At 40.5% G+C, this 14,285-nt stretch overlaps 1 protein-coding gene across 2 annotated transcripts; it reads right to left on the reverse strand.

Moving 5' to 3' along the window:
• Positions 1 to 6,119: 6,119 nt before the first annotated feature.
• Positions 6,120 to 13,160, reverse strand: LOC108360659 (uncharacterized). 2 transcript variants are annotated; one of them, XR_001847161.1, is made up of 2 exons: positions 6,279 to 13,160; positions 6,120 to 6,202 (listed from the first exon to the last, which is right to left on the reverse strand). XR_001847161.1 is itself a non-coding variant. In XM_017613050.1 (2 exons), exon 2 carries the CDS (start codon positions 11,624 to 11,626, stop codon positions 6,467 to 6,469), a length of 5,160 nt encoding a protein of 1,719 aa, XP_017468539.1. In that variant the 5' UTR covers positions 11,627 to 12,876; positions 12,953 to 13,160; the 3' UTR covers positions 6,167 to 6,466. The 2 variants fall into 2 exon arrangements, 1 of the variants encoding a protein (XP_017468539.1); XM_017613050.1 differs by having other exon boundaries at positions 6,167 to 12,876; positions 12,953 to 13,160.
• Between the last annotated feature and the right edge of the window lie 1,125 nt (positions 13,161 to 14,285).

Below are 14,285 nucleotides of genomic sequence, written 5' to 3' on the forward strand. Positions count from 1 at the left end.
AGGCGTCCAGACGACGTTGGTTTCGAGTACCAGTTTAGAACAATATTGTTGTTGTTTTTGTGTATACGGACATCAAGGAAAGGTATGCTCGCGTTTTCTTCCATTTCCATGGTAAACTGAAGTTTTGGGTGGTATTTGTTTAGCGTCTCTAGAATTGTATTCACGTCGTTGCGGTTTGTTATTGCAAAAATATCGTCTACATATTTGTTGATAAACTTGATGTCAATGTTGAAGTGTTGTTTCAGCTCCGAGATGGTGTTGTCCAGAAGGTCGTCCATAATGATGTCGGCAATTGTCGGTGAGAGGGGGTATAGTTTGTTATTGCACATGAAGTAGTTATTATCTTTAAGGCAGAAGTCAAGAATTTGTTGGAATTTGTGTTTTGGAATGCTGGTTGTCCGTTGTATCTGGTCCCACTTTTTCATAATAATTTTTGTGGCTAACATTGTCGGTATATTCGTAAACAAGGAAATGACATCGAACGACACTAAAACATCTTCATCACATACACTTATATTCGTTAATCTCTCTTTCAAATTTGGAAAGCTTAAGAATATTAGAAAAAAGGGAGAATACGATCAACAAAAAAGAAGATACGGACAACATCGCGGCCGCCTACATGTTATGCATATCAAAATAAACAATTTAGTAATGACAAGACTACCATAGAGAGTGGTACTGATTATGTGTATATGTATTAATATTAAGTTTAAAGCAAATGTTTAATATTATTGTGAGTATATGTTCTTTGTATGAGTCCATAAGACACGGAAAAATCTCAATTCCGCAGATTTCTACGCTACGGGCTACAACTACAGAAAAATTCTGCGTTGTTCAGTTTTCATTTACATAGCGCTTTGGTAAGACAGATCGTGTCAGCTGACTCGGGTTTACGTACCGGTAGGTGTAGGTTTACGTTGTCGACTAATTTCAACTTTACAGGCTTTTTAGCGAGCTACTCCACAACAACCTTGTTGCGCTTGAGGTTTCTTCGAACATTTGACATTTCGCAGTAAATGGGAGAATGGTGTAGAAATGAGTTTTCTGACAAATGAGATATCGACTAAAAAAATGCTAGCTCGATAAAAGTGAAGCTTCTTTTACCATTTAATTTTACTTTATTCAGTACTTTTGTTTACATCTTTCATATTTAATTTTTATATAATTAATAATTTTTACTTGTGTTGTATTGCCTGAATTTTGTGTTCATTCATCCAAAATATTATAAGTCATGAACCAATTAGAACAGATCTGTCCGGTTGAGAAGCAGCCATTTGTAATAGCAATTGAGAAAAAAGTGTGTGACGTTCGTAATATTGAAGTTTGTTATTTCTGTTTTGCTCCTTTCTTTACGTGTATTTTGTCCATGGTTTATTTAAGTGATTTTTAAGCGATTTTCGATAAATTGTTTGTGCAAATGTAATTAAAATGAAGTGCGCGGTGATTGGATGCAAAAACACTACAAAAATAATAAATTTGTTAGCACAAACATGTGCTACAACATTGCTTGTATTTGTTTACTTTTCACAGAAAATAACATGCCGCCGAAATTACACATGTCAGCCAGAAAATTACTTTTTTCTTTTGCTGATATCGATTACAACCTTGCTATAATCATATTTACCAGTAGGTTTTGTATAGTAACCAATAGTAAGTACTAATTTGTACTGGAACCCGCAAATTTTTATTGGAAAAGTATATGATAACCCAAAAGATTTGCAAGATAGCACTTAATCGGGAGTGTAACAACATGGGGGAGCTGCACATTCTTGCGATTGAAATTTTTACTAGCAGTAATTAGCTAGCAGAAGAAGAATAAATGTCAAAAGCCGCCATTTGTTGAATTAGTTTAGCACAAATAAAAGGAAAATGAGTGGAAATCAAAATATTAATGATGTACTGGACTGTGTAAGTGCTTGTGTGTAAGGCAAAGAGTTTAAAACTGATTTACAAATAGTAAAATGTTTACAGCAGAATATCAAAACGGTGCAACAACTATTCACTTGCAAGTTTTTACTAGTTCTGTGTTCAATAACTTTTTCTGCTAGTATTCTCTTCTTCTCAATTTTACGCTCTATTTTGCTTTTACGCTTTCGCTGCAATGTTTTACTGGAGAAGTAACTACATAAACCTAGTACTAATGTTCGAATATGTTAACTGTCAGACGACGCCTGAAGAGCCTACAAAGCCTGAAACAAGTTCGGTAGTTGGCATCTTTCCATTTTTTCGGACTTCGGCTGCGTTTAAATTGAACAGCTGGCTGACATTTGATTGGCTAATCTGAGTTTAAAGCAGCCAGACCGAGCGTTTAAACTTATGGCCTGTTTTTGCTGAAGCGTAAAAGCACATTTAGCGCATTTAGCTCAGACAAATGCAACTCCATTTCTGCATTAAGGATCTAAATGCTAAAAGCAGCCCTGTAATCTTCGAAAAATACCACGATTCGAACATGGTTTAATTGCAAAAGTGGCAACATTGCCTTTTCGAGTATACAGTTGATAGCTGCCTTTTAGGGCCGTTTGCACCATGTCTAGTTAATTCTAACTCCCAGTTAAACATCTTTATCGACGTTATCGATATAACATGTGATCGATAAAGCAGTTAACGAGCTTAACCTTAACCTCCAGTTAGCGTTAACTAGACATGGTGCAAACGGCCCTTAGTGATCGACGCTGATAGAAATGAGGCTCAATTTGTGATGAACTATGTTTGTTTTGATTCTGAGTTGATGGTCAATGGGTTTGTTTGTTTAATAAATAATTTAGGCAATTTTAATTGATAGCACCGACAAATGAATTCATACCCAAACAAATCTTTGGTTATGGCTAAAACAGATCAAGTTTTTATATTAAACTTTTGGTTTAAAACTTTTTTTCTCATTTTAAGTAGGTTTTTCAGTGTGTTTTCTTCTCCATAAGAATCGATCGTGAAAGATACGGACCAGAATAAGCGACTGGAACACGGCTGTTTGTTAAAAGCATTTCGGAATCGCGTTCGAAAGTGCCAAATATTGCATTTTCAATGCAGCAAAAACCCTGCATTAGTTTAAACCACGGCCGTGTACTGAAAACCCATGATACAACTACACAAGTTCTGACAAGATGAAGCAAAAGAAACAAGTAATTTTCTGGCTGACGTCTGTAATATCGGCGCCATGTTATTTTCTTTCAAATTAACCAAAAGTAAACAAAGAATATGAAAACGAAGCATAAAGAAAAAAATGCAAGCAATTTTTTGCGCATGTTTGTGCTAACTAATTTATTTATTGTTTTTGTACGTGTTTTTGCAACCAGTTACCGCGCACTTCATTTTAATTTCATTTTAATAACATTTGAACAAAGAATTTATTGAAAATCGCATAAAAATCACTGAAATAAACCACCTAGGAAATACACATAAAGAAAGAGATGTAAAACACACACTTTTTTCTCAAATGCTATTACAAATGGCTGCTTCTCAACACGTCAGATCTGTTCTAATTGGTTCATGTTAAAAACTGGCCCTTAGGGCCGTTTGCACCATGTCTAGTTAATTCTAACTCCCAGTTAAACATCTTTATCGACGTTATCGACACCCATCATATAACATGGGCTCGATAAAGCAGTTGACGTGCTTAACTGAAGGATGTACCTCCAGTTAGCGTTAACTAGACATGGTGCAAACGGCGTTTAGAGTACCCCCCTTATTCTAGCACCCGAATTTTCGTAATTCGTAATTCGTAGCTACGCTACGAAAAACGAAAAATCCACATGCTGCAACCCTTGCGGAAACATGTGCAGCATTGCCCGCTAACAGTTGTTTTTCTAAGATAGCTGAATGAAGGAAAACAAAGTGGAAAGGAATTAAAAAAAACACTCATGAAATGCTAAATTTTAGTAAAATTGTTTGAGTTTACATATTTTGAAGGAAACGGTGGATTCTATTGCATTTGCAATTATAGCAGCGGAGTAAGAGCGCGCTATGGGAATAATTTCACAAAGATATACGGAGCTGTCGGGCACAGTAACCATGGCCGCGTCTATGTCAGCTTCTGGTTTAATTGTTGAACCACAAGTCTGAACTACTCCTATGCCTGAAGAACTGGTTCTCAATCCAGTTAATGCAAACAGCTTCTTCCAAGCCATTGAAGACATGCACTTTGTTAGGTCCATCACCTGTTGCACTTGCTTCTCACACTCCGGCTACGTCATCCACAGTATTTTTGCGCAGAGCCCACGTCGAAATTTGCAAAAAAAAGTGCATAGTGCAAACCGAATTTATTAAAAAGATAGTGCTCGGAAAGTTGAAACATTTATTTTAAATAAAATTTTTATCCTTTGATTACACGTGATGTTAAAGTTTTTGGATTCAGATTATGCGTTTGGACACAACAACCGAAAATCATTGTACAAATAACTAAACCGGACCCAAGTTTCTCGATAAGGGGCACCAAAGATTCTGTTTTACTCGTTTATATAAAGCAGTTGATAAAAATATACGTATATGCGAAGGGAAAATTTATCTGTTTAAATGAACACCACTAATATTTCCTGCAAACACACATCGATTTACGTCTTTTATCTCGCCTTCGACACAGAATTGTTTTCGAACACAATTAGGCACACTGCACACGGGTCGTACGGCTTTAAACGCGTATTAGATGCGATGTACGAATGCCGTACGCTTTTTTGCCGAACGCTTGTGTTTAAATGGAGAGCTGTACTCGAGTCGTCAGCTACGCGTATTCGTCAAAGCAAGCGAGCTGCAAATCCCCTAGCGTATAGCAGTGCTGTTCGCTTGCCGTACATTGTGGACAGTTTTGGTTGTGCGCGTTTGCATTTTTTATTAAACATGGCAGAGGAAGCAATTTAATTGGTTCAATTTATTGAAAATAATCCTTGCATATACAACAACACGATGCGGGAATATTCCAGAAAGGACATAACTGAAAAAGTTTGGGCAGCAATAGCCCTGGAAATGGACTGGTCAGGTAAGTGCACAGAAAATATCTTTTTGTATTTTTGTGGTTTTGTAGTTTATTATTATTTCATAAAGAATAGTTCCGCTTCCATGGCAAACTGTAACAAATGTGTCTTAGTTAATTTCTTCGCAGTGGCTGTTTGCAAGGAAAAGTGGAAAAATATGCGAAACGGGTTTGTTAGGAGTTTGAAACCACCTCCAAGTGGCTCTTCTTCTAAATCAAAGAAACCATACTACTTGCACGACATAATGAGCTTTGTGTTGCTATATGTGAAACCTGTGCAACATTCAGAGACCACCTGTAATTTTATATTGCCAGATTCTGATATCCATCACTATGAGGATGTGGAGTGCACCGAAAATGATGAATTCAATTGCGATGTAATGCCGCAAACATCCAAGCATTCACAAGATATCCCAACCAGTGTGGAAAAAAAGAAAACGAAGAAAGTAGAAGAAAAGGACGAGGTTGACTTTGCGATGATGAACTATCTGCAAGAAAAAACCAAAGGAAGACGGCCGATGATTCACGTAAAATGTTCCTTTTGAGCTTGCTGCCTGAAGTAACGAGTCTTTCAGATATGCGTTTAAGACAGTTTAAAATCCGTACATTGCTCTTACTGGAGGAATTGATGTCTGATTAGGAGCAAGAAGCTGCGAATCAGCAGTTTGTTCTTTGTGGAACAATTCAAGTGAATACGCCAGCTTCTTCACCCATTGATCCACCAACTCCAACAGCAGTAATATACACAACCGACAGCAACTCCAATAGTGACCCACAAGCTTTGGGTAGGAATCAATCATTTTTCTTCTCACAATAGTTTTGATAAAAAATATATGTATGTATGTACACTAGGGTGGCCCAAAAAAAAGGAAAGTCGGAATTTTAATGCCGCCACTCTCTAAGATTGTTCTATACTGAAAGAAATATACTCCTACTCTTTATTTTGAAATCAGAATATATTTAGAGAGTGCTCAAAGCGGTCAAAGTTCTCGATGCCTTTTATATGAGGAAAAACCAACTTTTTGTAGAAATGGTATAGAAGTCTTGAAATAAATTTCCAACGGAAAACTTTGTTTCTCTCAGGACACTTTCAACAATAATACCCAATTGCTTATTTAATCTATTTTTAATAGCAACTATGTTTGTTGATCCGTGGCTGGACTCACGCAAACTCTCCAAATAAACTTCAACTTATTTGCGTAGTATATTAATAAATGGAGATGAATTGTGTTTTATTTCCTGTTCGAAGTACATTTGAATGACAAATATAATAAAGAATATTACGAGGTTAACAATGTTGAATTTTTCTACTTACACATTTGTGTGATTGCAACCTTCTTGCTCCAATATGCCAGCCACGAATGCCCGCTATTTTCTTTCGTACATTATGACTGTCATATTTGTGCAATATTGGTACAGCGTTGCCACTTATACAGATTTTACAATAATTTAGTACAATACATAGGGTTTCCACATACTTGGGATTTACAAAAACTTTAAATATCATTTGCTGCTAGGCCGCGCCAACATCCCCGCCTCCGTGGATCTGCCCAGATTCACCAAATCTAACCTGGCCAGTATACAGGCTGCTCGTTTGTAAACGCCGTCCTTCGTTTGCACTAGCGCGGCTCTTACTTGCCCGTCTTTGCTTGGAAATACTTGTGTGATTCGCCCCATCTGCCACTTGGAGCGATGTACGTTGGTGTCGCATAGGAGGACGACATCACCTACGGCTAGAGGATTCTGCACTCCGTACCATTTTGTTCGCCTCGTTAGGTCTGGCAAATACTCATCTATCCACTTCCGCCAAAACCTGTGCTGCATTTGTTGGACCTTGTACCACATTTTTCGGGTTGGTATCATCTTTTCCTCTTGCGGATGTGGCGTTTGCTCGGAATTGGGAGTACCTAGGAGAAAATGATTAGGGGTTAGCGGTTCGTCAGTGTGTTCGTCCAACGGTATGTGCGTCAATGGTCTTGCGTTGACAATATTCTCCGCTTCGCACATTAGGCTATAAAGGCAGTGCTCCTGGATGTTTTCGTTGTTGAGAGCGTGCCCCATGGCGCGTTTCACACTACGGACGAGTCTTTCCCAACAGCCGCCAGCATGGCGATTCAACGGGCAATTGAAAACCCACTCGATGTTCTTGTTTGCCAGCGCATTAGATATAACGCCGTTATCGAAGTCGATTCTCTGTCGCCTCAACTCTTTATCAGCTCCAATGAAGTTCGTGCCGTTGTCCGATCTGATGCGCACCGGCGTTCCTCTGCGGTTCATAAAATTTCGTATACACATAAGACAAGTGTCCGTTGTCAAGTCCCTTGCGAGCTCCAGATGTACCGCCCGCACAGTAAGGCATGTAAATAGCGCAATCCAACGCTTCTCACTTCTTCTGCCAATCGCGACTGTAAACGGACCCATGTAGTCAAGACCTACGTAAGTGAATGGTCTTACGAAAGGTGTAAGTCTATCCGGTGGAAGTTGACCCATTTGCGGAGGGTTTGGTTTAGCCTTTTCTTTTATACAAACTGGACATTTTTTCATTGCGCGTCGCACCTCTGTTCTGATCTGCGGGATCCAGTATCGCCGTCGTATCTCTGCAACTATTGTACTTTCGTTTTGATGCTTCCAGATTTTGTGGTAATAATCCACTACAAGCGCAGTAACATGGTGACGTTTAGGCAAGATTATTGGTCTACGTGAATGCGGTGGAATGGCTACTGCTGCATCTATTCGCCCACCTACTCGTATCACTCCCTCTTCATCCAACATCGGTGTTAGGGTCCTCAAGGGGCTGCTGCGTTCCACCTGTTTCTCTGCAATCAGTGCACAATATTCGTCCGCGAAGCTTTGTCTTTGTACCGAGCTGATTATAGCTATTTCCGCGCTCTTTATTTCCAAAGCACTGAGCCCTCCAGAACGCTTCTCGCTTGCGTCTTTGCGGCAATTGTTTTGGAACCGCAATATCCAGCCTACCACTCTTGTTAAACGGACCAATGATGAAAATTTGGTGAACATGGCATTGTCGATATTTACTGTCAAAACTGAAAAATTCGCTCTTAGCTCATCTTGCGTGTTCGGGGTAACCTCGTTGGACGGCCATAAGCTTTCGTCTTGCGACAAGAACGGGTGCCCACTAATCCATGTTGAGCTTCTTCTATCGGCCTTCGGACGCGTTCCCCAATCCGCTGGATTTAATGCGCTTGGAACCCATCGCCACTCGTTTACATCACTAGCCTCTAAAATTTCGTTAACACGATGCGCCACGTATGGTTTATAGCGCCAATAGTCAGACTTCACCCAAGCTAGGACAGTTTTCGAGTCGCTCCACATTACGACTCTTTTAGGGATTTTTCCATGACATTGAAGGATGCTCTTCCGAAGACGTGTAGCCAACACTGCTGCCTGCAGCTCCAGTCGGGGGATTGATGTAAGCTTCAATGGTGCGCATTTGGCCTTTCCTGAGATGAATATGGGATTTGGAGTTCTCGTACCTTCTGGGAACCTCCAGTACGCTACCGCTGCATAAGCTACCTCGCTCGCGTCCGCAAATACGTGTAATTCGACTGGTAACTGATGGAACCCTAATCCGTAACACCGCGGCACGCTTACTTCTTCCAAACGCTTGATCGCCGTCAACCATCTCAACCATGCTTCTTGCAATTCATCTGGAATAGGTTCATCCCAGTCGATACCAGCTCGCCAAGTCGCCTGCAGCAGAAGATTTGCTTCCATAGTGTACTCCGCCGCCATTCCGAACGGATCGAACACCGACATTGTGACGCTCAGTAGTCCGCGTTTTGTGGGTCTCCTTGTCCCAGCCCGCACAATTGGATCGACCTTTGCAAACGAGAGAACAAATCTAAAATCGTCGTTAAGCGTATCCCAATGTAGCCCAAGGACTTTCTGAAAAATACCAACATTATCTCTATCAAGATTCAAGCAGGCGGGACGCTTTTCTTCGTTATTCATTTGTTTCATGAGCTGTTCAGAGTTGGACACAAACCGCTTTAAGTCAAACCCTCCTTGTTTATGAATCCAAGCTACCTGCTTCGTTGTTCGGATTGCCTTGTCGACGGTAGAGAAACAGTGCACGAAGTCGTCGACATAGTGATTGTTGATTATTGCATTCGCCGCTTCTGGAAATTGTTCCCTAAACTCCTCTGCATTTTTGTTTTTTACGAACTGGGCCGAGCTCGGTGAGCAAGTAACCCCGAACGTCATCACGTCCATGCCATATACCACAAATGGCTGCTTAGAGTCTGTTCTCCATATGAAGCGTTGTGCTGCTTGATCCTGCGAACGTATCTTGACTTGGTGGAACATCTCCACTATATCGGCGCATACACCAACTGGCCTCTCCCGAAATTTCAACAAAATAGTTGCGAGTGGTTGGTTTAGATCCGGCCCACTTAACAATGCCGAGTTCAATGACACACCGTTGACTTTGGCCGCAGCATCAAATACAAGTCGCATCTTTCCAGGTTTGTTCGCGTTCCAAACTCCAAAGTGTGGTAGGTACCAGCTACGCTTCCCTCCTGCCGTGATCTCCTCTGGCGTCAGCTTCCTCGCATAACCTTTGGCTTCGTATTCCTCTATTACCTTGACGTATGCAGACTTAAAATTTTCATCGCGCTTAAACTTCTTTTCCAGGGCTAACTTCCGGTTCTCTGCCATTTTTCGACTATCTGGTAGGGCTACATCTGCGTGCTTCCAAAGCAAACCTGTCTCAAAGTGTGAACCCTTTCTTACTGTTGTTTCTTCCAATAACGTTTTTGCTTTAGCAATATCTGCAGCTTCTACTACCTCTACAGCATCGCGAACTCCGAGATCTTCGTTGATTAGGTACTCACTCACCAAACGCTCAAGCCGCTCAGCACTGTCATCTGTCTTAACGAAGTTTACAAACTGCCGCCTATCTCCAATGTCTCGGTCATTACCTCCGTAGACGATCCATCCCAGTTTCGTGAGCGTCACCGAATAGCCATTCCCTCCATCGTCAGCAGTTTTCTTTGAAATACTCAGATGCGCGTTATCTAACCCTACCAATAGCTCTGGAACCGCTCCAACATACTCCTTGATCGGCAAGTGACGATGTCTGTAATGCAGCTCTGACCGCTGGAGTGTTTGCGCCGGCAGTTGAAGATTGGCTACGGTACTAACGTTCCGCAACGAAAACCTTTTGTTGTATTTTGCAACTCCGGATATTTCCACATCGACCCTGCTTGACTGCTCCGTAACTGTGGTACCACCAAACCATTGTAGCGTTAAGTTTTCCTTCTGTCCTTTGAGACCTAGACGACCAGCCAATTCGCTGTTCATCATCGAGATTGCCGAACCATCATCGAAGAGGGCAAAGGTGCTTATGACTCGACCGTTGGCGTACAACCGCACTGGCAGGATCTTGTACAATAATTTTGAACTTGGTTTGTCGACGATTGTATTAGTGAGGACTTGTTGCCGCGTCGCAGTTTCCAATTGACGCTGACCATCTGTACTTCCTTGCTGCCGAAAATGTAGTAGTTCATGCTGCTTCCGCGTACACCTATCCACGTCGCATCTGTGTTGTTCGGTGCAATCGCCGCTCCTATGGTCGCTTTTCAAACAATTGAAACATAATTTATTTTGACGCACTACACGCCATCGCTGACCCACCTGCATATGAAGAAACCGCTTGCACCGATTTATACTGTGTCTACCTTTACAAAGAACACATACGCTAGGATCCCGATTGCCACTGTTTATATCCTGCGTGTGAAAGAAACGCGTACGATTTTCGCCTCGCCCGCTCTGCCTGGAATCCGCATTAGTGTTTACCATAGCACTCGGCACCAACTTTGAAAGCTCCTGCAACCAGTCGCTGAAATGACATATGTTCGGTCTCGGTACTATCGTCAACGCATGCCTGGCCCAGTCAATCCGCCTTTGCACCGGCAATTTCGATAGTAGTTCATCCATAAGCGTGGGGTTCGATAGGTGATGATCGCAGTTAGCAGACTGTAGAAATGATGATAAATTTTGTACTTTCGTAGCGAACGGGACGATTTGATCGATACGATTTTCCGCTATAGGAGCTACACCCTGTATTTTTGCAATTTGGCTTTTCACCAGTTGCTCTGGCCTACCGAACCTATCCCCAAGGGTGCTAAGAACGCGAGACACGTTGCCGCTATGAATTAGTAAGCATTCAACCACCTCCCTTGCTCGACCTTTAATGGCTTTTTGCAAGCGCATCATGTTTTGCCTATCATTATAGTGGTACTCTTCGGTGGTCATCGTAAACGCCTCCCTAAACATGGGCCAGTCCTCAGGCCGCCCATCGAATTCAGGCAAATCGTATAACTTGCGCCCATGCGTTGCTCTGCTGTCTGCCAATGTTCGATGTAGATCACTTAACACCCCTACCAATGACCCGTTTACGCTTTCCACATTCACGTTGCTTGGTGGTCTAGAAGCCGCTGCTAGCAATTCATGCTGTTGCTGACTCTGCCGTAGTTCCGCCTGTAGGTCTTGCATCTGCCGCTGCATCATGTCGAGTCTAGCCTCCATCGTCATTGGTTGAGCTTCGCCCGTTTCCGCTGGTTGTTGCTGAATCGTTGTATTTAAGTCGTCCAACCACTCCTCGGTTGCACTGGTCCTACCTCCAGATCGCAAGTTCGGCATGTCTTTACGTATTCAATTACCAATTCTAAGCTAAATGTGCTTGCTGAGGCCTAAACCCTATTCGATACCGAAAACCACAAATTTGCTATGCAAGGTACGCAGATTTATAAGTAACGCAGGTCTACAGACAACTAATATTTCGGGTAGGACACGCAGGGTTAATGTAGCTTATACACCGGGTCAACGTTTTGCATCCGCACCAATAATTCGCAAACCTGTTTGCATTCGAGCAGCCCTAATGATTGGCAAACCAACAACTATTGGGTCGATAACTTAAGACGCAGGGGCAACTGGTGTCGATAACATCCGCTCACAATAATTCAATAGCCAGAAAACTTTCGGCTTAGTGTTCTTAAGGGACGCAGGGACAAATAAATCAAATTAAATTGAGACGCAGATCAGCATCTGCATACATATAATTCACAAGGCAATGATTGACTTACTGTTCCTTAGAACTGCTTTAACAACGTAAATATAATAAAGTTAGTTGAGGCGCAGATTGACTGCCACTCCGCATACAAACAATCTAAAAATTTCTTTATTTCAATACCATAAATCTCATAAAATATTCGCTATTAAGCCATATACTTTTTGGTGCACGTTAATCGTTCGCAATATAAATTATTTTTGACTATGCGCATTCCATTTGTAGTAGCATACATATAATTTGCGAAGCTTGATACAGTACAATAAAATAGGCGTAAATTTGGCACAGCATATGCGATTATTCTTTTGGCCCTCCGTATGTTTTTTGGCGCACTCTAATGTTCATCAGTGCATATATATTAACAAGCCGCTATTGTACTTTGGGTGCTCTTATGATCAGCAGTTTCCGTTATTCGTGCACACAAGTTAACACACTAACAAACCAACCCCATACATCTTCCCCAAAGCACTCACCTGTCTTCAAATTCCGCTAGCCAACCTGAATACTTGTCGAAAAGTCTGGAATGATTCCGTTGCCGCAATTTCCTTGCACAGATTTTTTTGTTGTTTGCCAAAAACCACGTACCGTACTTAATGCCGTGCTTTCAATTACGTGCTCCAATTTACATGTATTCGCCGCCAGTTTTTTTTGCTACGTAATATTATTACCGTGCCTTATTCTGCTTTTCCGACAAATGTACTTCACAAAAAAAATGTGAAATAAAAGATGTTGATCCGTGGCTGGACTCACGCAAACTCTCCAAATAAACTTCAACTTATTTGCGTAGTATATTAATAAATGGAGATGAATTGTGTTTTATTTCCTGTTCGAAGTACATTTGAATGACAAATATAATAAAGAATATTACGAGGTTAACAATGTTGAATTTTTCTACTTACACATTTGTGTGATTGCAACCTTCTTGCTCCAATATGCCAGCCACGAATGCCCGCTATTTTCTTTCGTACATTATGACTGTCATATTTGTGCAATATTGGTACAGCGTTGCCACTTATACAGATTTTACAATAATTTAGTACAATACATAGGGTTTCCACATACTTGGGATTTACAAAAACTTTAAATATCATTTGCTGCTAGGCCGCGCCAACAATGTTAACTATTAAAAAATGGTAAAATAAATAGTTGGGTATTATTATTGAAGGTGTCCTTAGAGAAACAAAGTTTTCCGGTGGAAATTTATTGATTTTCAAGACTTCTATACCATTTCTACAAAAAGTTGCTTTTTCCTCATATAAAATGCATCGAAAACTTTGACCGCTTTGAGAACTCTAAAAATATATTCTGATTTAGTGTGTTCATTTCATTTTCCGTTTTTATTTAATTAAAATTGTGAGAGATGAAGTTTTAATGTACATAATTTTTACATATCGTTACCTTAATTCACAAAGGCCCTAAATAACAAGTTTTTCGAAACAGCGTTTTCACAGGTTTTTGTAGAATGTATTAAAATACACCTTCAATACAAATTTTAAAGAGTTAGGGCGTGTGTGAATCGGTAACAAAGTTCTATGGGGAAAGCTGTTGAATAATATTTTTACTATCGTGCGACAGTTTTGCCAATCTGCTGTGTGAAATGAAACCTTTTTTGACAGCAGTAAATTTTTGATTACATTGAATAAAATTTTACAAATTGAAGTGAAATTAATATTTTAAGAAAACATCTAACATCGTTGATTGTGTGGTATCCTTTGCCTCAAATGAAAGCCCAATTAAATACCTTAACATACAACTGGTTTATTTATGGTTAATTTTAAGTTCGCTAGTTACACCTGTGCTCGTGGCAAAATTTCAGGAAACGGAAACAGTATTTGTTAGAGATAACATGCCATTGCTAGCGGTTCGTTATCTTATCGATAACATTATAAGCAACAGTGTTGTAATTAAACGTATTGAATAAACTTCTTTACATCTAACAGCGACATAAGATTTTTCCGGCTATGTGATAGTCACCACAATTGCAATTCATCCATTTAAGCTTTTATTTATGGAAAAGTTACACACATCAACAATCTTCGCGATTGTCAACATTTTCTTGCATTTGTCAAAAATTTCACTAGCCTCATGAGCTACTGAAATTTTATTCACCTCATAGTTGTCAAAAATTTACTCGCCGCGAACTTTGTTACCGATTCACATACACACTCTAAGTACCAAAAGTAGTTTTTTGCTTCTCCTGGAAAATCTATTGGTTAGGGCCTTTGTGAATTA

The sequence above is a fragment of the Rhagoletis zephyria genome, unplaced genomic scaffold, assembly GCF_001687245.7.
Source record: "Rhagoletis zephyria isolate East Lansing unplaced genomic scaffold, Rhagoletis_zephyria_1.1 Rzeph_scaffold_00602, whole genome shotgun sequence".
Classification (NCBI taxonomy): domain Eukaryota; kingdom Metazoa; phylum Arthropoda; class Insecta; order Diptera; family Tephritidae; genus Rhagoletis; species Rhagoletis zephyria.

Bases quoted from the DNA above. Each gene is read 5' to 3' on its own strand.
- LOC108360659 (XM_017613050.1), bottom strand. From the start codon at position 11,626: ATGCCGAACTTGCGATCTGGAGGTAGGACCAGTGCAACCGAGGAGTGG.